This window comes from Chironomus tepperi, unplaced genomic scaffold (assembly GCF_022539635.2).
Source record: "Chironomus tepperi strain 1889 unplaced genomic scaffold, CSIRO-AGI_Ctep_v1 contig_219, whole genome shotgun sequence".
Classification (NCBI taxonomy): domain Eukaryota; kingdom Metazoa; phylum Arthropoda; class Insecta; order Diptera; family Chironomidae; genus Chironomus; species Chironomus tepperi.
The window spans coordinates 2,912,726-2,940,221 of NW_027226341.1; the positions used below are offsets into that span (position 1 = coordinate 2,912,726).

The 27,496-nt window shown below is 28.9% G+C and overlaps 2 protein-coding genes across 2 annotated transcripts; both read left to right on the forward strand.

Moving 5' to 3' along the window:
* The first annotated feature begins 12,646 nt into the window (after positions 1-12,646).
* LOC139090717 (uncharacterized) lies at positions 12,647-18,559 on the forward strand. The gene is made up of 2 exons (XM_070640516.1): positions 12,647-14,639; positions 17,512-18,559. Exons 1-2 carry the CDS (start codon positions 12,647-12,649, stop codon positions 17,541-17,543), a joined length of 2,025 nt encoding a protein of 674 aa, XP_070496617.1. The 3' UTR covers positions 17,544-18,559.
* LOC139090718 (uncharacterized) lies at positions 17,720-18,574 on the forward strand. Its single transcript, XM_070640517.1, has one exon. It carries the CDS (start codon positions 17,720-17,722, stop codon positions 18,572-18,574), a length of 855 nt encoding a protein of 284 aa, XP_070496618.1.
* Positions 18,575-27,496: the final 8,922 nt, after the last annotated feature.

Sequence of the window (27,496 nt, forward strand, 5' to 3'; positions counted from 1 at the left end):
TATATTTCATTGAAATTTTAACTAAAAATTTTTTTTCCTATTGATGTACAATATTTGCTTCTTAATGAACCACTTGTATATCACTGGACAGTTAGCTGCATAAGAAAAATCATACCATTACATAAAGTAGAAACAAAATGCAAGAAATTGAAACCAAAATATCTAGTAGTTTGTATGCATTTAGTTAATTTAACAAGCTTAAACCTTATGAAGTACTAAAATTTGCTCCCAAAGAAAACAATTTTCTAAGTTTTTGACTGTTAAATCTATTTTAAACATAGTAAACCATTTATTATCTGACAGATGCTTTAAAATAAGATACAATCAACATTAAAACATGAGCAATTAATTAAGATAAACTAAAAATTTTCGTTGAAACTGATCGAAAATGTCAGCCATTTTGAAATTGAAAATAAAGCATGAAATCAACATTGATATGTGCACTTTTTTGCATTAACATAAAGCATAATGTACAAAGTTTATGTTTTAAGACATTATTTGTGCATAAATTATGTATTAACATTGAAAAAAAATTAATAAAGAATCGTTTCCAAACTTTTGGACGGCAGCCATTTTGAATTTTAACGGTTATTTTAAAATCTTTAATTATAGTATAAATCGGGTTTCATAAAATGAAAATATATGAAAAAATGTATAGTTGGTGAAAATTTCAGCTCATTTGGTTAAGTTTAAGTATGATTTTTTGACATAATTCTTGAAAATTGTTGCTGTTTCTAAACTTTTGGACGCTACTGTACGTTACAAATTGACCCCTAATAAATTATTACTTATTACTCTAATTCATGAACATTGATACACCTTCGTATTTTATGGTGTGGGATCAGACATTCGACCGTCATTGTTGTGTTCCCGGAAAGCACAAAAATGAATCAATTACAAATTTGTTTTTCGTGCGTGCTATACAATGATCATGCTTTACATAATGAATTATTTGAATTATTAAAACAAGAAATGGAAATCAACAGATTTCTTTATTGTTCATTATATCGTAGATAAATTACTTAATTTGGTTATAAAGCCATTATGATATGGTTTAGTATGTACAGTATGAAATCATTATATGAGGAAATCTAGATTTTATTTCGTATTTTTAAGCATGCTCCAATAAACGTAGACATTTCTGTTTGTTATATCTATTGATAAATATAATTACGAATTTGATTGGAGAGTCAAATAGAATAAAAGTTTCATTTAAATCCATAATTGAACGATGAAATGCTATATTTGTACAACATCAGTAAAAATGAATTAAATTCACATGTGGCGCCATGCCAAAATGTTATTCTCTATTTTCTGAATACTCATTCTCTAATTAAAGTAACATGGTCCAATCTTTTAATATATCGAAAGGCTTTAAAGTAACATCATTTAATCTCATAAATTGATGATGCCGATAAAGAAAAAATAAAAAAAAGGAATGGAAAGAGAGATAGAAACCAACAGAAAAAAGTTATAAGATTGAAACTTACTTTTGTTAATTACATTTGTATCAAAATATTTATGATTTTTAATTTCATATTTGTTTTCGATTTCCATTCTCTACACTATTTATGTATATACACAAATGTGAATAACGCCAAACGATGAAAGAAAGTGAATAAGCAACAAGGAGAATCAGAAAAATAAATATGAAGGAAAAGATAAATTTAATAAGAAAATGGATTTTGTGTCGATAAAAGATGAGATATTAAGCATTACATTGTATTTAAATTTATTTTATTAACCATTGAGGAGACTTGTAGTTGGGAATGAGTTGAAAAAGGCACTCATTTAACTGTTCTTCATCAATACAGTCCTTTGAGAAATGTTAAGATAATGAATACTTAGGGGGAGTTTCTTGAGTGACCTAGGAGAGTAAAAATTTACTGTCTACTTGTTTAAAACTGCAATATAAGACCATTCCAATCATTTTATAAAAAAATCAATTTCAAAACTAGGATTCTAATAGAATACTAGCCGTAGAAGGGGATCAATTTTCTCTCAATTTCATCCATATATTGTCGTATATTACACCTCGAAGACACACATTGTCGAACTTCTATCTTCAAACCAACTTGACAGATTCGATCAAATCCAATCTCAAGCCATAATAATTTCAGACATTTCTTCTTCATGTGCCTTAAACAATTTATCACAGATGTGATCCCCGTATATGCTGTTGTAAAAGAATACAGGATTTGTGATATTTCATTCGATTATTTTTTCCTTATGAGTACTTAAGAGGTTGATGCAGTTATGATAGGGTGGTCAGAGAATTTTCGCAAAAATCGGGACATTTTGAGACTTTGTCGGGACACAGTAGCAAGGTAGAAAAGTACAGCAGCGTCCCGACAAAAATACAGCAGGTGGCCCCCCTAAGTGTTAATCATATTTCTAAACATTTCAGAGCATCTTAAAAATCCTAAATAACTCAATAATTTTATCATAATTAAAAAATTTTAATTAAAAATTTCCAGGATAAAAACACAAAATAAAATATCAAGTTTTACCTATTTTAATATTAAGCATATTAAGTTTTATAAATAAAAATAAAAAAATACACAAGACAAGAGATTTTTGATTAAAATAATATCATGATGACGATGCTATATCCAATAAATAATATAATAAAAGGAAAATAATCTTCAATTTACATTTTAAAATTGTACGTGATTGCATTTACTTGAACTAACTTAACCACAAGTCCAATTTTCTTATTGTATTAAAAAAGATATGTTTATAATGACGATCACATACACACGTCATAATATAATATGAATTAATGTAATGTAAAAAAATTGAGTCCTATTATGTGAGCTTAAACGCCATTTTCCAAGCTTTATTTTAATCAAAAGAGCGAAGCTAATGGTAAAATCAGAATGTTTTGATTTTAAATTAAAGAAATCACTTCTCATCATTGCAATCGTATTATAGTATTAATGACGTTTAATGCCTCACAATTTTCATGGGATTGATTTGACTTTAACGTATAATTTTGTATTAACATCTTCCATTTCTCTTACCATTCTCAATCAGATCCATGTGAAATATTTTTTTAGTACTAGGTATTAATGTAATAAGAAATGGTTCATTATTATGCATAAATCAATTTGATTGTGACGCATATACGTTTATGTATATTTTACATGACATAAATGTGATTAAGAATCGTGAAAGAATTTTATTAAAAGAATAGAGAGCTGCATTGAGTAGAAGGAAAGACATAAAGAGATTGAAACCAGAACAAATTGACAGAAGCTGTTGTTAGTGCTGCAAATACACTTAATTATAACTACTTACTTATTTATCCGCATTGAATTGCGGCTTTTGATAGTCTGTGGTAGAAAGATAATTTCAATTCCTCATTTACCACGGACAACAACGTTTTAACAGCTTTTAGTAGCAACAGCTACACTAGCAATAACAAATTGAACATATGACTTAAGACAGATTCCAATTAAAGCTAATCAAAAGAAAAACGACTTTTCATGTTCCTTGAAAGCGGTTTCCACACACCAACCGCTATTGCTTGCCTTTATTAACCATATCACGAAATTAATATAGCTTCTGGGCATAACATTGCCTTCCTTTTCAACTTTTTACATGTATTGTACAAGTATCAAGTGTTGAAAGTCGAAAGCTGATAGAGTAAATTAGCTATGGACTCTAAATAGATAGAAACGCATTTTATAGAGACTGTGCTAAAAATATTGTAAATAACTGAGAACAGCAACTGATAAAATGTATTGGTGGCGGATAATAGAAGTCAGTGGAGTACTTGGGATGTTCTATTGAATTGTCAAAAAGCATTACACTTTCAAAACTGTGGGATTGTATTCAAGAAACCACTTATTTGGACCTTGCTCGGACTTTAAATTGTATAACTAACATAAACGGGGACGGTCAAAGAACCCATGATAGGCATTTTCAGACAGCATAAGAGAGGGTCATGGATTACACTTGATAAGTTTATAATGAAGTAATCATTGTGTGAATCCTTGTCATTTTGACAGTAGTCTATATAAAGATTGAAAGATCGGACTCTGATGGGGATCAAACCCACGTAATCTCAAAAGAGAAAAAATTCCGATCAGTTGCCTCGATTACAGAGGTCTTGCTCTCGCACTAGCAGATTAGCCTTTATCTGACTCGATACTCCAGATCCCACTCTCTTTCAGACACCGACGAGTTGTAGGACTATCTATATTAGATTCAAAATATAGACAGGCAAGCATTCTGTTGCTGTAAAAATTTCGCACTCGCAAAAAACAAAATTATTATATTTTTTTAAAAAACTGCAAGTAACTTGTATTTATGATGAAATTGACTTCTGGTTTTATTTTTCTTGTTTCTGTTTCCTTTACTGTATTATATATTTTCTCGCTTCACACACATTATACATAATAAAAACGATCGAAGTTTAAAGAGAAAGAAGGCGCTTAAAATTACAATTGTCTATTTAATAATAATAGCACCACATTAATAACAACTATTATTCTTTCCTTACATTTCTTCAAAACAAGCTAAACAGCCTACATCGATGAACCTGATGATAATTATTATGATGATGTGTTTAGAACTTTTCTATATGAGCACCTATAAATTAAGCATTTTTCAATGGTGAGAGAAAAAGACAAAAACAAAAAAAAGTTTTAAGGCACTAGCTGTGACCATCAATTTGTAGATTTTATTTTTATGATATAAAACGAGCCACACAGCACCATAATAGGATTTGAATATAATATTATATTAGACTCAAGTCACAACTTTTTGGGTCTTGTAAAATAAGATTTTAAGAACGACATAATAAAGACAACTGTTTGTTAATTTTCAATAACAAGTCACCGAGCACACGAAATGAGGAAACATCATCATGAAGACGTTTGATGATGGCAGGTGAAATAATCATGTCTTCTATTTTACTGTCTCTCCATTATAATCAATTAAGAATTAAGATGTATATTGTTAAATTTAGATGAATCATTGCGGTAAATTTCTATTATTATGATTTTGTTTTTGAAATTTCTTGGCTTTAACTATGCTGATTAAGCTCATGAGACACGCCACGATTAATAATTTTCCTCTTGATTCCGTTAACAAAAATTAATCACAAGGAAAAAAAATTTTTTGTATTTTATAAATTATTGTTGAGTGCAAAATGACGATTAAATGATTTTATGTCGATAAAATATCGACATAATTAGAGAAAATAGTCTTTTGTTTGAGATTCAAATATGAAAGACTAGTTAATTTATATAATTCACAAAACTTCACCTTTATTGTTCTTTACTTTATAAAGTTAATTCGAAAATTGTTAGTCTTTCAACTATTTTTATCCTAAATTATAATTTTAACGGATTCATTATAAAAAATTTCAATATCAAATTCAAACTTACTCTTTGTAGACTTATAATTAAAGAATTTTTATTTTAATCACGTTCTCGTATCTTTTCTTCTCACTTATTTTCTTTTTATCCAAAACCTCACACTTTTCTTATTTGAAGTTCACACGAAAAAGAAACATTTGTAAGGTTTTAAATTTCAAATTGGAAAAATACGGTAAAATTCAAATTTCTTAAGAACGTTAATAATTTTCAGAAATATTCTTACTTAATTAATGCAAATTTAATTCATATATAATAATTTCTTTTAAAAGAAATTATTTTACACTCGCGCGGAGGCTAAGATGTCTAAATTTTTGAGATGACCACGTATTGGGTTTCACGTGATGAATTGTTGCTACATGGAAATTGTTGAAACATTTGATGTTGTTGATTGGGAGAAAAAGTTGGAAATGTCATGTATTGATTAGTAGTAGGAAATTGATTCCATGATGGAACTGGCATCATAGTAGCAGGATTGTACATATAATGAGTTGTGGATGGATGGAAGAAATGCTCAGAATTGACTATTTGTGGAATAATAGGCTTGGACATGGGTACATAAGAGACAGGATTTTGAATTTGTTGCATTTGCTTATCTGCAACTGGAACAACATGGTTTTGGTGGAAATGTTTACGACGTTTAAATTGCTGTTGAATTTTCGGCTTCATTTTTGTCCTTTCTTTATTGATTTTTTTGTATGATGATTGAAATTTACTCACAACTCTCATCATCTTATCTTCCAATGAAACCTCAAATCCATCGTTCATGAACTTGTTCATTATTGACCTAACGAATCTTCTGTCTTTAAATCCGATTAAAGCATGTACACGATTAACAGATATGTATTCGAAATCGCTACACTCATATTGTCTTAATTTATTCATCACGTCCAATATATTTTGATTTCGCCACATTCGTACCTTCACAACTTTTTCTTGACTTCGACTATTATTAATTACTTCAAAATTTTCCTTAGTTTGTTCAGGTGTCATAAACAATACAGACTTGTCTACAAATCTCATAGTATATGATCTCCCATCATTATTCCTCTCACTTTCACTCGTCATCTTGTTAATTATTTTTTTGTCTCGAACTCCCATTCTCAAATGATACCGTTTGTTTCTCAAAGTTTCGATATGAAGATTGGTGATCTGATTATAGTCATCTACCGTAGCATTGATCTTCCTCATAATGCATTGTAACATTGTTTTAGGCTTCACCTGATCATAAATTGATGAGAATTTTATTACAGGTCGTTCCATTGCTTAATCTGAAATTATAAGATTGAAGTAAAATTAATTTTTTTTTTTTTTTAGTGCCTTGTGTCATGTTCAACTTCTTGTTGACTGGACTTTTATGTTTTTTTTTTTTTTTTTCATGTTAACTCTTATTGGTCAATCATGTCTGATTAATTTATTTTTACGTCAACTCTACATGGTTGATCATAAAATTTTTTTTTTTTAAACGACTTTTAGGAATTTGAATGTTCAACTATAAAATGGCCAGTTTTATAGTATCTTCCTATAATCTTATTTTATGCTTTTAAGATTTTAAATTTTTGGTTTGAACTTTTTTGAACTTCAACGTATTTGTTGAAGCTTTAAATTTTACATTTTTATGGCATCTAAATTTAATTTTGCAACATAAAGTGCTCCGCGATTTACAACACTATATTTTTCATCTTTATATAATTTCATTAATTGTTTAAGCGATAAACTTTTTAATTCAGGTATCGAATTATTTTTACCCAACAATACCCTGTACTCTCTGACTTGGTTTTTTGATCCTATAATTATATCAACAATTTTACCAATTCTCCAGGAATTGGCAACAATGGTATCGACAGTGATGACAATGTCACCAACTTTTAATGGCTCTTTTGTGTCAATCCATTTTTCTCGTAATAATATAGTGGGTAAGTAATATTTAATCCAGTGACCCCACAAAATATTGGTTATTACTTTAAGGTCTTCATACGATTCATTGAATGTTCGTTTTAAATTTACACTACAAGGTAAAGTTTGAATTGATTGCCTTCCAATCAAAAAATAGTTAGGTGTTAATATTTCAGTATTAGTTCCTTTTATAGGAATTAATACAAGAGGTCGGTTATTAAGAATGCCAATTACTTCATTAAGTATGGCTTTTAGCATAAAATCATTAAACAATTTTCTATTTAGTGTTGTCATATCAATTATCTTTTTAAGTATGATTTTTGTCAATCCAACCATACGTTCGACGGCTCCTTGAAAATGTGGTGATCTAGGTGGGCCGAATTTCCACTCAATTGGAGAGGTGATTATTCCCTTTTTAGTAACGTGACATTCCACTTATTGACATCAGATTCCAGGATATTACTGGCTCCTTTGAAATTTAATCCATTGTCAGATATGATGATTTTTGGAGCTCCTCTCAAATTGATGGTATTGGTTAATGCTATTAATGTTGATTCAGAATCCATCCTTTCAATTAATTCAAGGTGTATAGCTCGGGTGGTTAGACAGCTGTAAACAAATATATAACGTTTAGCTATGATATTTCTGTAGATGTTGACGGTGAGTGGTCCTGCAAGATCTACCATGGCGTTTGTGAAAGCTGGGTTATGATGAGCCAATCGAACTGATGGTAAATCCCCCATTAATGGAGCTTGAGGTTTTGCTGAATTTTTCCTGCAATGTAAACATTTAGATTTAATGATTAGATTAACAGTCCATTTTATGTGTGGTATGTAAAATCTATGAGATATATGCACTACAGTGCTGTTATTCAGCGAATGCTTATTCATCTCATGGTATTTTAAGATTATCAAAGAAGTAAGAGGATGTACTTTGGGCAAAAGTATTGGACAGATTCGGTCATATCCGTATTCCTCAACATTTTCTTTATTTAGAGAAATTCTAGTAGAAACTCTAATTAAATCATTGTGATCCAAAAACGGATTTAACTTAAAAATTTTATTATTTTTTGGCAATGGTCTGTTACTTTTTAGCAACTTTAATTCTTCAGAGTATCCAATTTTTTGTGCTTTTAATAAACATTGCTGCTCAGAATGTTGGTACATAAAATTTTTACACAAAATTTTTGATCTTTTATCATTGAATTCATTGGTAAGTGACTTAATTTCCGTTTTGATGGTTCTATTATGCTTATCATTTTTTAACATATTGTTTAATACATCAATTTTTTTCTTAAGTTTTGCATTTTTTGTTAAATGTATTAATCTATAAGCATATTGATAGGTACTAATTAATGATAAATAATTATTGAATTTGGATGGATCAAACAGATCATTTTCTTCATTATCATCATTTTCAACAACGTTTATATTTAGGTAATGTAATTTAGATTGTTGTTCAATTTCGAACTTATTGGCCTTAAATTCAGGCCAATTCTCCTCGGGCATGCAAAAAAGTCGAGGATGAAACCAATCATTGCTGAAACTCATTTCAGGCATAGAACTTATCTTAGTGCCAAAATCTGCAGGCATGTATTCGGTTGGTATCCATAACCATTCATTTGATTTCGTCATACTTTTAATTTTATCTATTCTATTTTTTACATAAACGGTGGGCTTTTTTGGATTGTTTGTGATCCATTCTTTCACAGCAGCATTATCAGTCAAGTATACTACCTTATCGATGCTTAAAGTATGCATCTTAATTACTTGATTTGCCATGGTGCAAATTTTAAGAGCAACGTTAAGTTCTAATTCCGGTATTGATCTATTTTGTTTAAGAGGGGTGACGAATGTTTTAGCATGAATTAAGTTATACCCTAATTGTTGATTTTTATCATTCAAAAATCTCAAGTATATAGCACCACATGCTATGTCTTTACCAGCGTCTCCAAAAGCCCAAAGTTGTATTTGTGATGAATTTTTATATTGACTACAATAAATTCTGGGTACATTAATTTTTGTAATATCTTTGAACCAATTAATGCAATTTTTCCATAATGTAAAATGATCTTCATTAAGAATTTGATCCCAAGTATAATTTTCTTGACACAATTTATGGTAAAGTATTTTCATTTTTGATGTTGCAAATTGAAAGAGTCCGATAGGATCGAATAATGTCATGAGTACTTGAAGTACTTCTCGTTTATTGGGTCGTTCGGTTCCGTGGATTATACTTGATGGAAATTTATCTAGATTTAAACTAAGGGCCAAAGTGTCGTTTTTAAAATCAATATCATAACCGAGTAACTTTTCTCTTGTTTCGTTTGAGAAAACTTTTTCGTGACTTTTTTCTATAGACGTTAATTTACCCCGAATTTCATTTATGACCTCCTGTACATTACTGTTAATTTTTAACAAATTAAACCCACCAGTACGTAAAATTCGCTTCACATGGATAGTTAGGTCCACTGCTTGTTTTACAGTATCTACTGATCTAACTATGTCATCAACATAGCTACTTTTTAAAATAGTTTCACTTGCTTCTGGCAAGTCATTTTTAAACTTTAAAGCAATTGTATTTTTTACATGCTGTGAAATGACAGGTGAACATTTAGCACCAAATGGCAAAACTAACATTTTGAAGACTCTAATTTTATCTTCGGGATTTATACGAAAAAGGAATCTCAACGAATCAGTATCCTCATCAGTTACAAAAATCTGGTGGAACATTTCATTAAGGTCGCCCTTAATGAAATATGTTCTTTCCCTCATCTTGAATATTATTTCCAACAGACTATTATACATGTTTGGACCCGATAATAGAAAATCATTCAATGATTTTCCATTGACTTTTGCAGCCAAATCCCATATCATACGAACTCTTTTATTTGGTGGATGAATAAAAAAAATCGGGTTGTAATATGTCTTTTTACCAATTGTTTTAACTTCCAATTCTGTTAGTTCTTTTGCATAACCCTTTGTTAACAAATTTTGGATCTGACTGACACATTCTTGAAACTTATTTAATTTATAAGCTTGTTTCTCTACGATCAGAAATCTTCGAAGTGCTACTTTAAAGGAATTAATATAGTCTAAGGAAAAAGGTTGATTTACCCATAAAAGTGGTGCTACATAATGACTGGAATTAGGTTTTTGAATAATTTTATTGTTTAGTACTTCCAGTGCATAAACTTCCTCTGCAATCTTTTTATCATTTGGTTCAACAGGTAGATTGTAATCAAGTCCCATAACTTCTTTCTCCATCTCATTAAGTTCTTTTATTTCTGATTCCATTAATTCATGTTGATGGTTCATATAACGGTTATCGTTTTTGACAAATTTGTTGTCTATAATTAACTGATCATAAATTTTTGCTAAACTATAAAAAGAACCAAAAATATAATCTCCCAATAAACATCTTACACCAAATGGAGCAGAGAGGTCTTTAGTCTTGGGTTTAACTAATTTAATCTGTTCAAAAACGAATATATTGTCAATGCCTATTACGCCACTTATTTCATGGTAATCATGTAGATTCAAGGGTAACAAATATGGATATTTATCATAAAATTCACTCGCAATGAATTTTTGTGATGCGATGTTTAATTTTCTTACTGTACGAAAATATAACTTATACGACTTACTGGATGATAGTCCACATGCTTCAGTTTTTACTATTCTAGAGTAATCGTCATAACGTTTTTGGTCTCCTGACCATCGAAGTTCTAAGGGAAGCCATGGACCTCTTATTTGCAGCTCATTAGCAACAGACTCCTCTATTAAGGATACAGTACTTCCACTGTCTATAAGTAGGGCAACTTCCTTCTTTTGATTTAATTTAAGAACAATAACGCTCAGTATATTGTTGCATGTGGTTGAGTTGTTGTGGCAACTATTAATTAGTTTGGAGTTATCTACAAAAAGCATATTATTTCTAGTAAAGTTGTTAGTGTATAAATGTGAGTTGCTTAGCTCTTGAATTAAAGTTTCCATTTCATCATCTTTTCTAAAATAATTTCTTTTTAAAAGAAATTATTATATATGAATTAAATTTGCATTAATTAAGTAAGAATATTTCTGAAAATTATTAACGTTCTTAAGAAATTTGAATTTTACCGTATTTTTCCAATTTGAAATTTAAAACCTTACAAATGTTTCTTTTTCGTGTGAACTTCAAATAAGAAAAGTGTGAGGTTTTGGATAAAAAGAAAATAAGTGAGAAGAAAAGATACGAGAACGTGATTAAAATAAAAATTCTTTAATTATAAGTCTACAAAGAGTAAGTTTGAATTTGATATTGAAATTTTTTATAATGAATCCGTTAAAATTATAATTTAGGATAAAAATAGTTGAAAGACTAACAATTTTCGAATTAACTTTATAAAGTAAAGAACAATAAAGGTGAAGTTTTGTGAATTATATAAATTAACTAGTCTTTCATATTTGAATCTCAAACAAAAGACTATTTTCTCTAATTATGTCGATATTTTATCGACATAAAATTTTTTATCTCTTTTGTAATATCCTCGTGAGGATAAAAATGTGTTCTTTTGTTTAAGAACAATGAAAGATCCAGTAACCTAAGGATCATCTGTAATTTTTTTTAAAGAAAAATTTTCTTTGAGGTAGAAAATTATTATACGGTTCATTGAGTGTTAAAAAAGACAAAGAATGTAAAATAATTTCTTTTTAAAAGAAATTATTATATATGAATTAAATTTGCATTAATTAAGTAAGAATATTTCTGAAAATTATTAACGTTCTTAAGAAATTTGAATTTTACCGTATTTTTCCAATTTGAAATTTAAAACCTTACAAATGTTTCTTTTCGTGTGAACTTCAAATAAGAAAAGTGTGAGGTTTTGGATAAAAAGAAAATAAGTGAGAAGAAAGGTTACGAGAACGTGATTAAAATAAAAAATTCTTTAATTATAAGTCTACAAAGAGTAAGTTTGAATTTGATATTGAAATTTTTTATAATGAATCCGTTAAAATTATAATTTAGGATAAAAATAGTTGAAAGACTAACAATTTTCGAATTAACTTTATAAAGTAAAGAACAATAAAGGTGAAGTTTTGTGAATTATATAAATTAACTAGTCTTTCATATTTGAATCTCAAACAAAAGACTATTTTCTCTAATTATGTCGATATTTTATCGACATAAAATTTTTATCTCTTTTGTAATATCCTCGTGAGGATAAAAATGTGTTCTTTTGTTTAAGAACAATGAAAGATCCAGTAACCTAAGGATCATCTGTAATTTTTTTTTTTAAAGAAAAATTTTCTTTGAGGTAGAAAATTATTATACGGTTCATTGAGTGTTAAAAAAGACAAAGAAATTGTAAATAATATAGCTAATTTATGAATACCCCAAGAAAGAGGAGGTGTTCAAATTGTGATAAGCCTAAAACATTTAGTGACAAATTAATATTTTGTGATATAAAAGGATGTATACGGTGGATTCATTCTAAGTGTAAAAGACAAAAATATAATAAGATTGATGCTAAGTGGATATGTGTACAGCATAAAAGTGATAAAGATGATAAAAGTGACAATACTATTAATCAAATATCTGAAGACAGTTACGAGTCATTAGAATGTAATGAAACTATGGCAGAGCAATCAACCAGTGAGACAGTTATATCCTGTGAAAAGTGCAGTGAAAGTATAGTTGATTATGAATTTAAAGCTTGTCTTTATTGTGAAAGATTTAAGCACAACTCGTGTTTGTCATCAAATGAAGATAGATCTTATGATTCTGACGCGAAAAGAATCATATGTGATGATTGCTTATTTAATTTAGCCACTCAAGCTTTAAATGATTCAAAAAAGAAAAAATTAAAATTAAAAAATGAGCAATTATCAAGTGATAGTGATTCCGATAGTGATTCAAGTGATTCAGATACTGATAATAACACAGAACCAGATACAAGAAATGTAACTGTAAGAAAAGTTCGGGAAAATACAGTGGACTATTTGAACAAACTAAGTTTGAAGAGATTGCCTGTGGTAACAGACGATAATCTATCGTGGTGTGTCTTTTACGAAGCGTTTAAAGAGACGAAGAATTTATATAGTAACAACGAGAACGTTACACGACTTCAAGACGCTATTAAGGATGAACGAGTCATCAGGATTGGAGGTAAGACTCTTTTTAATCCCAAAACTTATGAAGAATGTCTAAAAAATATCAATAAGCGTTTAAAACATAATCTTAAACCGCTCTACAAAGAAGCTAGTGAGTTAGAAAATCACATTTCAATTAAGAGTCATCAGAAGGCTAAAATTATTGAGTACATTGATAAATTGAGAAATTTCGATTCGTTGTCTAAAGCGTATAACGAAAAAAGTTACAGTAACAACCAAAAATTTATAGCCAATGTAGTAAATGTTTTACCAACTTTTTTAAAGACTGCTTGGGAAAAGAAGCAAGCTAAGTTGGAAAGCAAACATAAAAGTGTGTCACTTTCCAACTTAATTGAAACTTTAACAAAGTTCATACCTACTTTAGAGTTAAGCATAAGAAATGAGTCATTTTTGAACAGTAATAATCGTAAAGACAAAGAAGAGAAAGAAAGACGAAGGTTTGAGAAACCTCGTCTGTATCATTTTGAAGATAAGTCAAAGATCGATAATATAAAGGTAAAATGTTGGTATCATAAAAGTGATTCACATACTTTTAATAAATGTAAGGATTTGTGGCGTATGAATGGAAAAGATGTAACAGCCATAGCTAAGAAAAATGGAATCTGTACATATTGTGGTAATGAATGGTCGTCACATAAAAACTGTCCAAACGACAAGTTAAAATGTAGAGTTGAGGGATGTTCATTACCTCATCATAGCATTTTCTGTTATAAACGAAAACCAGATAGAGAACTCAATAAGAGAGAGCATCACAGCAATAATAAAAAATTTACTAACATTAATAGTAATAGAAATAACAACAATTCTGATAACCCTCTACCTGAACCTGGATGTTCTAGAGACAGAAAAGATGATGAAATGGAAACTTTAATTCAAGAGCTAAGCAACTCACATTTATACACTAACAACTTTACTAGAAATAATATGCTTTTTGTAGATAACTCCAAACTAATTAATAGTTGCCACAACAACTCAACCACATGCAACAATATACTGAGCGTTATTGTTCTTAAATTAAATCAAAAGAAGGAAGTTGCCCTACTTATAGACAGTGGAAGTACTGTATCCTTAATAGAGGAGTCTGTTGCTAATGAGCTGCAAATAAGAGGTCCATGGCTTCCCTTAGAACTTCGATGGTCAGGAGACCAAAAACGTTATGACGATTACTCTAGAATAGTAAAAACTGAAGCATGTGGACTATCATCCAGTAAGTCGTATAAGTTATATTTTCGTACAGTAAGAAAATTAAACATCGCATCACAAAAATTCATTGCGAGTGAATTTTATGATAAATATCCATATTTGTTACCCTTGAATCTACATGATTACCATGAAATAAGTGGCGTAATAGGCATTGACAATATATTCGTTTTTGAACAGATTAAATTAGTTAAACCCAAGACTAAAGACCTCTCTGCTCCATTTGGTGTAAGATGTTTATTGGGAGATTATATTTTTGGTTCTTTTTATAGTTTAGCAAAAATTTATGATCAGTTAATTATAGACAACAAATTTGTCAAAAACGATAACCGTTATATGAACCATCAACATGAATTAATGGAATCAGAAATAAAAGAACTTAATGAGATGGAGAAAGAAGTTATGGGACTTGATTACAATCTACCTGTTGAACCAAATGATAAAAAGATTGCAGAGGAAGTTTATGCACTGGAAGTACTAAACAATAAAATTATTCAAAAACCTAATTCCAGTCATTATGTAGCACCACTTTTATGGGTAAATCAACCTTTTTCCTTAGACTATATTAATTCCTTTAAAGTAGCACTTCGAAGATTTCTGATCGTAGAGAAACAAGCTTATAAATTAAATAAGTTTCAAGAATGTGTCAGTCAGATCCAAAATTTGTTAACAAAGGGTTATGCAAAAGAACTAACAGAATTGGAAGTTAAAACAATTGGTAAAAAGACATATTACAACCCGATTTTTTTTATTCATCCACCAAATAAAAGAGTTCGTATGATATGGGATTTGGCTGCAAAAGTCAATGGAAAATCATTGAATGATTTTCTATTATCGGGTCCAAACATGTATAATAGTCTGTTGGAAATAATATTCAAGATGAGGGAAAGAACATATTTCATTAAGGGCGACCTTAATGAAATGTTCCACCAGATTTTTGTAACTGATGAGGATACTGATTCGTTGAGATTCCTTTTTCGTATAAATCCCGAAGATAAAATTAGAGTCTTCAAAATGTTAGTTTTGCCATTTGGTGCTAAATGTTCACCTGTCATTTCACAGCATGTAAAAAATACAATTGCTTTAAAGTTTAAAAATGACTTGCCAGAAGCAAGTGAAACTATTTTAAAAAGTAGCTATGTTGATGACATAGTTAGATCAGTAGATACTGTAAAACAAGCAGTGGACATAACTATCCATGTGAAGCGAATTTTACGTACTGGTGGGTTTAATTTGTTAAAAATTAACAGTAATGTACAGGAGGTCATAAATGAAATTCGGGGTAAATTAACGTCTATAGAAAAAAGTCACGAAAAAGTTTTCTCAAACGAAACAAGAGAAAAGTTACTCGGTTATGATATTGATTTTAAAAACGACACTTTGGCCCTTAGTTTAAATCTAGATAAATTTCCATCAAGTATAATCCACGGAACCGAACGACCCAATAAACGAGAAGTACTTCAAGTACTCATGACATTATTCGATCCTATCGGACTCTTTCAATTTGCAACATCAAAAATGAAAATACTTTACCATAAATTGTGTCAAGAAAATTATACTTGGGATCAAATTCTTAATGAAGATCATTTTACATTATGGAAAAATTGCATTAATTGGTTCAAAGATATTACAAAAATTAATGTACCCAGAATTTATTGTAGTCAATATAAAAATTCATCACAAATACAACTTTGGGCTTTTGGAGACGCTGGTAAAGACATAGCATGTGGTGCTATATACTTGAGATTTTTGAATGATAAAAATCAACAATTAGGGTATAACTTAATTCATGCTAAAACATTCGTCACCCCTCTTAAACAAAATAGATCAATACCGGAATTAGAACTTAACGTTGCTCTTAAAATTTGCACCATGGCAAATCAAGTAATTAAGATGCATACTTTAAGCATCGATAAGGTAGTATACTTGACTGATAATGCTGCTGTGAAAGAATGGATCACAAACAATCCAAAAAAGCCCACCGTTTATGTAAAAAATAGAATAGATAAAATTAAAAGTATGACGAAATCAAATGAATGGTTATGGATACCAACCGAATACATGCCTGCAGATTTTGGCACTAAGATAAGTTCTATGCCTGAAATGAGTTTCAGCAATGATTGGTTTCATCCTCGACTTTTTTGCATGCCCGAGGAGAATTGGCCTGAATTTAAGGCCAATAAGTTCGAAATTGAACAACAATCTAAATTACATTACCTAAATATAAACGTTGTTGAAAATGATGATAATGAAGAAAATGATCTGTTTGATCCATCCAAATTCAATAATTATTTATCATTAATTAGTACCTATCAATATGCTTATAGATTAATACATTTAACAAAAAATGCAAAAGTTAAGAAAAAAATTGATGTATTAAACAATATGTTAAAAAATGATAAGCATAATAGAACCATCAAAACGGAAATTAAGTCACTTACCAATGAATTCAATGATAAAAGATCAAAAATTTTGTGTAAAAATTTTATGTACCAACATTCTGAGCAGCAATGTTTATTAAAAGCACAAAAAATTGGATACTCTGAAGAATTAAAGTTGCTAAAAAGTAACAGACCATTGCCAAAAAATAATAAAATTTTTAAGTTAAATCCGTTTTTGGATCACAATGATTTAATTAGAGTTTCTACTAGAATTTCTCTAAATAAAGAAAATGTTGAGGAATACGGATATGACCGAATCTGTCCAATACTTTTGCCCAAAGTACATCCTCTTACTTCTTTGATAATCTTAAAATACCATGAGATGAATAAGCATTCGCTGAATAACAGCACTGTAGTGCATATATCTCATAGATTTTACATACCACACATAAAATGGACTGTTAATCTAATCATTAAATCTAAATGTTTACATTGCAGGAAAAATTCAGCAAAACCTCAAGCTCCATTAATGGGGGATTTACCATCAGTTCGATTGGCTCATCATAACCCAGCTTTCACAAACGCCATGGTAGATCTTGCAGGACCACTCACCGTCAACATCTACAGAAATATCATAGCTAAACGTTATATATTTGTTTACAGCTGTCTAACCACCCGAGCTATACACCTTGAATTAATTGAAAGGATGGATTCTGAATCAACATTAATAGCATTAACCAATACCATCAATTTGAGAGGAGCTCCAAAAATCATCATATCTGACAATGGATTAAATTTCAAAGGAGCCAGTAATATCCTGGAATCTGATGTCAATAAGTGGAATGTCACGTTACTAAAAAAGGGAATAATCACCTCTCCAATTGAGTGGAAATTCGGCCCACCTAGATCACCACATTTTCAAGGAGCCGTCGAACGTATGGTTGGATTGACAAAAATCATACTTAAAAAGATAATTGATATGACAACACTAAATAGAAAATTGTTTAATGATTTTATGCTAAAAGCCATACTTAATGAAGTAATTGGCATTCTTAATAACCGACCTCTTGTATTAATTCCTATAAAAGGAACTAATACTGAAATATTAACACCTAACTATTTTTTGATTGGAAGGCAATCAATTCAAACTTTACCTTGTAGTGTAAATTTAAAACGAACATTCAATGAATCGTATGAAGACCTTAAAGTAATAACCAATATTTTGTGGGGTCACTGGATTAAATATTACTTACCCACTATATTATTACGAGAAAAATGGATTGACACAAAAGAGCCATTAAAAGTTGGTGACATTGTCATCACTGTCGATACCATTGTTGCCAATTCCTGGAGAATTGGTAAAATTGTTGATATAATTATAGGATCAAAAAACCAAGTCAGAGAGTACAGGGTATTGTTGGGTAAAAATAATTCGATACCTGAATTAAAAAGTTTATCGCTTAAACAATTAATGAAATTATATAAAGATGAAAAATATAGTGTTGTAAATCGCGGAGCACTTTATGTTGCAAAATTAAATTTAGATGCCATAAAAATGTAAAATTTAAAGCTTCAACAAATACGTTGAAGTTCAAAAAAGTTCAAACCAAAAATTTAAAATCTTAAAAGCATAAAATAAGATTATAGGAAGATACTATAAAACTGGCCATTTTATAGTTGAACATTCAAATTCCTAAAAGTCGTTTAAAAAAAAAAAATTTATGATCAACCATGTAGAGTTGACGTAAAAATAAATTAATCAGACATGATTGACCAATAAGAGTTAACATGAAAAAAAAAAAAACATAAAAGTCCAGTCAACAAGAAGTTGAACATGACACAAGGCACTAAAAAAAAAAAAAAATTAATTTTACTTCAATCATATAATTTCAGATTAAGCAATGGAACGACCTGTAATAAAATTCTCATCAATTTATGATCAAGTGAAGCCTAAAACAATGTTACAATGCATTATGAGGAAGATCAATGCTACGGTAGATGACTATAATCAGATCACCAATCTTCATATCGAAACTTTGAGAAACAAACGGTATCATTTGAGAATGGGAGTTCGAGACAAAAAAATAATTAACAAGATGACGAGTGAAAGTGAGAGGAATAATGATGGGAGATCATATACTATGAGATTTGTAGACAAGTCTGTATTGTTTATGACACCTGAACAAACTAAGGAAAATTTTGAAGTAATTAATAATAGTCGAAGTCAAGAAAAAGTTGTGAAGGTACGAATGTGGCGAAATCAAAATATATTGGACGTGATGAATAAATTAAGACAATATGAGTGTAGCGATTTCGAATACATATCTGTTAATCGTGTACATGCTTTAATCGGATTTAAAGACAGAAGATTCGTTAGGTCAATAATGAACAAGTTCATGAACGATGGATTTGAGGTTTCATTGGAAGATAAGATGATGAGAGTTGTGAGTAAATTTCAATCATCATACAAAAAAATCAATAAAGAAAGGACAAATATGAAGCCGAAAATTCAACAGCAATTTAAACGTCGTAAACATTTCCACCAAAACCATGTTGTTCCAGTTGCAGATAAGCAAATGCAACAAATTCAAAATCCTGTCTCTTATGTACCCATGTCCAAGCCTATTATTCCACAAATAGTCAATTCTGAGCATTTCTTCCATCCATCCACAACTCATTATATGTACAATCCTGCTACTATGATGCCAGTTCCATCATGGAATCAATTTCCTACTACTAATCAATACATGACATTTCCAACTTTTTCTCCCAATCAACAACATCAAATGTTTCAACAATTTCCATGTAGCAACAATTCATCACGTGAAACCCAATACGTGGTCATCTCAAAAATTTAGACATCTTAGCCTCCGCGCGAGTGTAAAATAATTTCTTTTTAAAAGAAATTATTATATATGAATTAAATTTGCATTAATTAAGTAAGAATATTTCTGAAAATTATTAACGTTCTTAAGAAATTTGAATTTTACCGTATTTTTCCAATTTGAAATTTAAAACCTTACAAATGTTTCTTTTTCGTGTGAACTTCAAATAAGAAAAGTGTGAGGTTTTGGATAAAAAGAAAATAAGTGAGAAGAAAGGTTACGAGAACGTGATTAAAATAAAAAATTCTTTAATTATAAGTCTACAAAGAGTAAGTTTGAATTTGATATTGAACTTTTATATAATGAATCCGTTAAAATTATAATTTAGGATAAAAATAGTTGAAAGACTAACAATTTTCGAATTAACTTTATAAAGTAAAGAACAATAAAGGTGAAGTTTTGTGAATTATATAAATTAACTAGTCTTTCATATTTGAATCTCAAACAAAAGACTATTTTCTCTAATTATGTCGATATTTTATCGACAGTAATTAACAAAATCAAATTCCGTTTTTCGTGGAAAATCAAAAAAGAAATTCTTTTGTTCCGCTGTTCAATCCTTCTTTTGCGTACTCATAATCACAACCGATTTCCAGTTAATTACGCGAATCCAAAAAAATATGAAACAATGTAATTACGTATTTATTTTTAAGGCAGTGAATTATTTTAGGCCATAATATTTAATTTTAAAGGCATTATGAAACTAGATATCAATTAATGTTTTATACTGTAGTCATTTACCTACAATTTATAATGAATGCCTTATATCTCTTGTAGCTGAATTATAAACTTGTTTTGTAGGATAATTAAGCGAATCATAAAGTCAGATCATAGAATTTAGAGGAAAGCAAAGAGATGACAATGCAACGATAATATACACGAAACTTAAAATAGTTGAATGAATTAAATAATGTTTTTTTATTTTGAGCCTATGATCTTTATCTCAATGATAATTTTAACGCCTCTGTGATAGTTTTAAATGAACTTTTCTACTGTTTTCATATTTAAAATAGACGATATTAAGACAACGGCATGTGAAAATGTCATTAGATCAATTAAATAAAAATTAAACTTTCAAAAAACTATATACATACAGAATTAACCATAATTAAGGTATTCATAGAGTTGAACTTGATCAAAAAGGTAATACTACGTGACATGAAAATCGGTATAAATGATGTATATATACATTTAAATATTTTGTTTAGAGTGCTAAAGAAATTAAGCTCATTTGTCTTATCATACAATTGCTATCTAACCGTGAAAATTGTTTTTTCAGAACTAGGCTTACCCGAGCGACACAAATGAAGATTGCTCCGTCAAATGCAAGCAGTCTTTTTCTGGCAGTCAAATGAAGATCAAATGGATCTATAAAGGAAGTTAAACGGAGCGTTCTTCATGTGTGTCGCTCGGGTCAGTAGGTTTTTTTTGTATTATTTTATATTACTACACAAAACCGTTTTGTAATTCCAAAAAAACTATGAATTTTATAACAAAAAGTTAATGAGTTGTGTGAATTCTCTTTATTCAAGTGCGAGATGCGATGCTGATAATAATTATATGATTTTTTGACATTAATTTCAACGGCTTTTCGAGAACAAAACAAGTGTTCACGCTAATGTTTGAAATTAAATCGTCTTGATCGTTTCATTCATTTGACACTGAATCCAAAAAGTGTTGTTGTTCATTATTTTAAATGTTAATCTCTACGTTTTCATTCTTTTTTTTGGGTCATAAAATGCTATATATTAAAAAATGACTTTATGGACATAAAAGTAAATTAAAATGCCAATCAAGGAAATGGAAAATTTAAAAATAATAATAATGCCTATATGAAATTTTGATTCTAATCATAAATTTAAATTTATTATTTTTTCATACTTTATTTCTGTGTATTGCAATTAAATTATGAATTTATTCTGCTATTCATACCAATTACATTAATTTTAATTAGTTTTTAAAACTCATTTTAAAAATTGAAATTGCATTCTTTTCATTGGGGGTAGGAATTTGCTCCATTAAAACTAGTGCATTATTTATTTGTGGATAAAAAAATTCCATATTGCAATCCATAATGCACTTGTATTGTAAGGCATACATTTAAAAATGAATTTATGAGCTTAATAATTGTATAAAATATTTGTTATAATGTATGAGTGCCTTCATATATGCGTATATCTACAAAACAATCATGAAAGAGATATCGGAGGTGGAGCTTATGTTCGAAAAAAAAATATAAATTTATGATTGTTTTATTTTATTTTGTTGCTGTGTGATGTCACACAATGATGCAAGTTTTATAGTATAAAACAACAGACTAAAAATGTGAGGATATTGAAGCCAATAAGCTTTAAAAAAATACCCGAACTATATTAAGTTAATTAACAAAATTGATCTAATTTCATTTATCTACTAATCGAAACTAATTTCATAAATTAAGGAAATACCCAATTTCCAAAATTGAAGAGTTAAGTTAATTGAATTAATGGTAATATTTTTTTATTGAAGCATAGGTCAAAGATAATAATCCCCGTGGACCGTACCTTAATAATGCTCCATATTTGATTACCGAAAATGCCAATTATCATGCAATACTTACGTCCACTTTGTTTCCATTATGAATATAATAAATGTTATGGTTGTTTAATAAAAATCAATAATGAAAATGTATTCATACTGTTGCTTGATTTATACTATTAGGATTCATTTGATTAATTTTATTACTTTCGGTTCAAATTTTTATAGCCATTTTTAATTAAATTTTTGTGAGTCATTGGAGATCCAAATATTTTAACCATGTTTGAAATATTAATATTTAAATTAGATAAATCTAATATCAAATCAAATATTATTCTGATATTGAAAATCTGTTATTAAGCATTTAAAATCGTACAGGCGGATTATTTTCAAATTGTCAAGTGTTTTCAATTAAATTTTAAATTTTTTACTATATTAGGGATTAAGCATCTTACACTTACTCAGATAACAAATGAAATTAAATATGAGTCATTCACATATGGCATTAAATGTGGCATTTTTTGAACTTCTTTTTCGCCACCTAATTTTTTTGTCACAAAATATTAATACAATTAGGCAAAATTATTTTTGTACGTAGTGCCTCAAAATCTCTAAATTTTTAGTTCATAGAAAAATTCGTGTAAGTTACATTGTAGCTGAATTCAACAATGAATTCACATAATTCTAGGCTGATCATTTGATTTTCAGAAAATATCGGGACACATTAAGGACAATTCTAAACTTGACACTATTGAGGTTCTATTTGAACTGTTTTGAGTATAAGTGTTCAAAAAACTATCAAAAAAATGCAGAAAATATTAAAATTTAAAAAAAAAAATAATATCATGTCTTTGGCTTCCAAATTCTAAATTTTCACATTTGCCGGGACACAGCAACAAAACTGAAGAGTAAAACAGCGTCCTGGCAAAAATACAGCAGATGGCCGCCTTATCATAAGTCTTATAAGTATTCTAAAAGTTCAATAAACATCTCAAGTACCCCAAAAATATAAAATAGGTATCAACTGAAAACAAGATAATTCCTGTAATGATAACGAATCCATTTAATAAAGGAAATTTGATAAACTCCAAAAAAGTAAATCAATAAAAATAGAAAATCAAAAAAACTTTTTCTTTCATAGAGTTCCGCACAGTAACAGAAGAAATAAAATATCATTTTTCAAGTGAAAAACACTTAAAATCAATTAGTCCAGACGAAAACATGACAAATTAAATTAATTGTGTTTATATATCATATTTACAATTGTTCATTTCATTGTGCCACTTATCTTTTGTATTCATGACACATAACAACTTAATTGAATTAATTGATTGTAGGTGCTCACTTGTTGCCCCTCTTTTCTTTATCAGTTGTCTAATTTTTTTATTATGACAAATAATTTTTACACTATATTTTTATCATTTCTGTGCTGAATATGACTTTATCAACTGACCATCAATGAAGCGGTTTGTTTCTGTTTTCATTTTACAAAATATATGGCCTAGACACCTAAGTAGTTAAGAAATTTGATAAAGTACTAAATAAAAATCAGTGAAAAGTGGCATTCATTAAATTGATAAGATAAGAAAAAAAAGGTTCAATTACGTTAATACTGTGTTATGTGCTATTTTTCACGTGTTCTTCAATTAACGTCATTTTCAAGACTTGAGATATTTAATTTGTCTCGTGTGGTGATAGATTAACTTACTTTTAAGATTAATGAGTCTTATGAGTGTAAACGATATTTTATCAGAAACTTTGTGATAGATCGCATGAGAGGTTATGGATAAGTTCACGTATACCAGCAAATTCACAAATATAACAAACAACGGATTTGAGATAAGAAATTGGGTTATTTTTAAATTAAATTTATTGAGTTATTTTTTAGAGCTTAAAAGTATAATTATAATTGACGTCAGATAAGAGCACTTATCGATATTTTGTCCCTTCTATATAAAATTTCAAAAATGAACAGAGAAAATCACTGTACAAATAATTTTTAATCAAATACTTCTGATAGCAGAAATAAATGTAAAATAAAGTCTTTGTAACTGGTTAATGTTGGCCACTTATCAAAGCTCGCGTGGCCAAAATTATCTATTTTTAGCAGTTGTCATGCGTTTACTGAGTGGTCTATAGTAAATGTGGTTTGCAAGTCTGCAGTTTCTATTGCTCTAAATGCGCAAGCCTGCTAGTTTTTTTTATCTACGCAGGCTCGCGCATCTAATTTTGACAAATCCTAGTTCCATACTATCAATAATCAGTTAATTAATGCTTGCATTCAATTTATATACAAACAGCATATCCAATCTATCCGAATGTCTAAGCTTAAACAAAACAACGAAGAAGAAAGAATTTATTATCATAAATCATTGAAAAGCGGGCGGTCTAAAGCTCAACATTGATTTATGAAAAATTATAATTCACTACAACACCTTTCCAAATTGGTTTAATTGAGTAAAAAGGAAGGTGGAACAGCGAATGAATCGCACTGCAAATGAAATAAATTAAATACCATTTTCAACTCTTGACGATGTTTAATTAAAACATTTTGATTGTAGCAAACGATATGGCACCCTCCTTTTTCCTCTTTCACAATATTTTTTCAAGCAAGAATATCTTACATAATTATGTGAAATTTCAGTTCTGACTTAGAATTTGTTTCTAAATTAAAGGTATGCTTATTTAACATTTTAGAATTCTTAATCAAGTGATGAGTTTTAATTTTGTTGAAATAAAACCTAGGTTCCGATATTATTTTTTGATACTTAGGTTTAGACACTCTTGAATTTTTGGAAATTACGAGACGCTCAAGGAAGGAGGGGAAGAAGATACGATGTTGTTACGATGTTGTTACGGAGTTCACATTTTGGTTCATGATTTGGTAAGTAATCATTAAGGTAGGGTGATGGGGTCTTAAAAAGACAGTTTTGGCACAATTTTCTGAGAAATATATCAAAATTCAAAGTATATTTTAATAAGAATTTATGAAGCAAGGTGCAAAATTTTTCAGAAATTTTGAATAATTATCCTGACTTTCTACACCTTGTTAGACACAACATATTGTAAGCTGACATTTTAATTACACAAAATACTTAATCAAGTTTAAATACAAAATGTTTCAATCCTTTTACAATAATTAGATTTTCTGTAATTGCAATAGACACTCACTTAGTAGTGAAAGCAATATGAAAATTGTAATATAAATTAAAAGATATTGTAATTTACTAATTAAAACTAACATAAATGCAATACTAAATGACTCGTATATGAGATTACTATCTGACATATCAAACCTGTTATTTAGTTTACTTCAAACCTGAAATTTATTACTAATTGCATTGAAATATAAAATGAAGTGTTGGAGTTTTTTACATTTTTATTAAAACTTGTTACAATGTATAGAACTTACACTTAATTAACATTTGAATTAAAAAGGAAGAAAATGAAGGAGGACGATATAAAATTACTGAAATAATGGTAAGGATTGTCTTTGGTGATTTATTATACATTTTGCAATAAACACAGAGATCGGGAATCTTCTAAGAAAACGACATGAAATCCACTAAAAATAAAAATTATTCTTATTGTTCATGCACTCCGCCTCTTATATGAATATCGATGTATCGGTTATTTAACCAACAAAAATAAGTTATTATTAAATGTGCAAAATGGGGCATTAATTTTTACTCGAAGCAATAGGCAATTAAGAATTTTTGTTTTATTTTAATTAAGCGGATGAGCTCACAGCATGGAATGACCGCATTATAAGTATTATTGGAGCTATTGGAAGATTCACCTCTATACACATACATGTTCATTAATATGTATGGGAATTTTTTAAGAATTAATGAATGAATGTATGCAAAAATGGATTTGAAAATTGACTTAAAAGCAATCAATTAAAGTCAAATGATTAATTATTCAATTATTAGTATAATGCCTACATTGTGAAGATAATGAGAACAATAATGATGAGAAATGATTCATTATCCAATTTTCAATTAATAATTTTTGAAATAATTTTGACAGTTTGTAATTAAGGTATGAAAGGAGGCATTTCTTCATATATAATTAATTTCCTTTTAGTAGAATGATGATTGTTTCACTTAAAACTGAATCGTTAGAAATCATAATATTAAGTCACATGTTATTCTCGAAACCTTATAATCTCGAATGATGAACTTGAATTAATGATAAACTAAATCATATTAACGCATAAAGACAGGACATTGGATCATTGCTATACAATCCATTTTACATGCACAAAGGCAATTATTGATGATTGATTATTATTTTCTGTTATCTACATATATATATATACTCACATGTAGGCATAAAGTGATGGTAACATGTCATAACTACATTCAGTTTAGGGTAATAAATCATATAATTGTATTACTTGAAGGACTGAAAAGACTTATGTTTCTCGAAGACACAATTAGTAGCACAGAGGAAAACGACTCTTTTATGACCATAAATTTTTTAATGATATTGAAAATTTGCTAAAGGAAGAAAAATCTTTTAAAATTGAATTTAATGGAAATTTAAGTAGTTTATATACAGAATATATTTTTTTTGCGATACACCCGGAGCAAGAAATCTTTATGCAGTAAAATTTATTTTCTCATCTTATGTAGGTAATCAAAAGAACATAATACCGACACATACATGTTTCAACTGTCAGGTAGTTGTTCATAAATTCCAACATCTTTTGGCTGAAATTTCTTTTCTTTCTACGTATCTAACAAGAGATGTGCAACATAAATGCATCATATAATTATTTAATTAATTTCATTATATATGAAAAATTAATAACCATTTTATGATGATGTACTTTTGCGTGATGCGGCATCTCTTCTTTCATATTATTTTTTATTTTATTATTTTCTTCTTTTTCATATGACTATTTCATGTGCTTTTTTATTTTTTAAGCACATGACTAAGAGAGACCACCACCAAACAACTTCTTAAATCATTGTCTGGAGAAATGAAACTGCTTCTGATGTAGCTGCTGTCTACTTATTAAATTTTTCTTTTATAGATGATTGTATAGTTCCGAAAAGGTAAAAGTCAATTAT

Excerpts from the sequence above, each read along its gene's own strand:
- LOC139090718 (XM_070640517.1), top strand. The coding sequence starts at position 17,720 with ATGGATTCTGAATCAACATTAATAGCATTAACCAATACCATCAATTTG.
- LOC139090717 (XM_070640516.1), top strand. The coding sequence starts at position 12,647 with ATGAATACCCCAAGAAAGAGGAGGTGTTCAAATTGTGATAAGCCTAAA. Across the intron at positions 14,640-17,511 it reads AGCATGTGGACTATCATCCA|GAAAAATTCAGCAAAACCTC; the intron begins GTAAGTCGTATA and ends TTTACATTGCAG.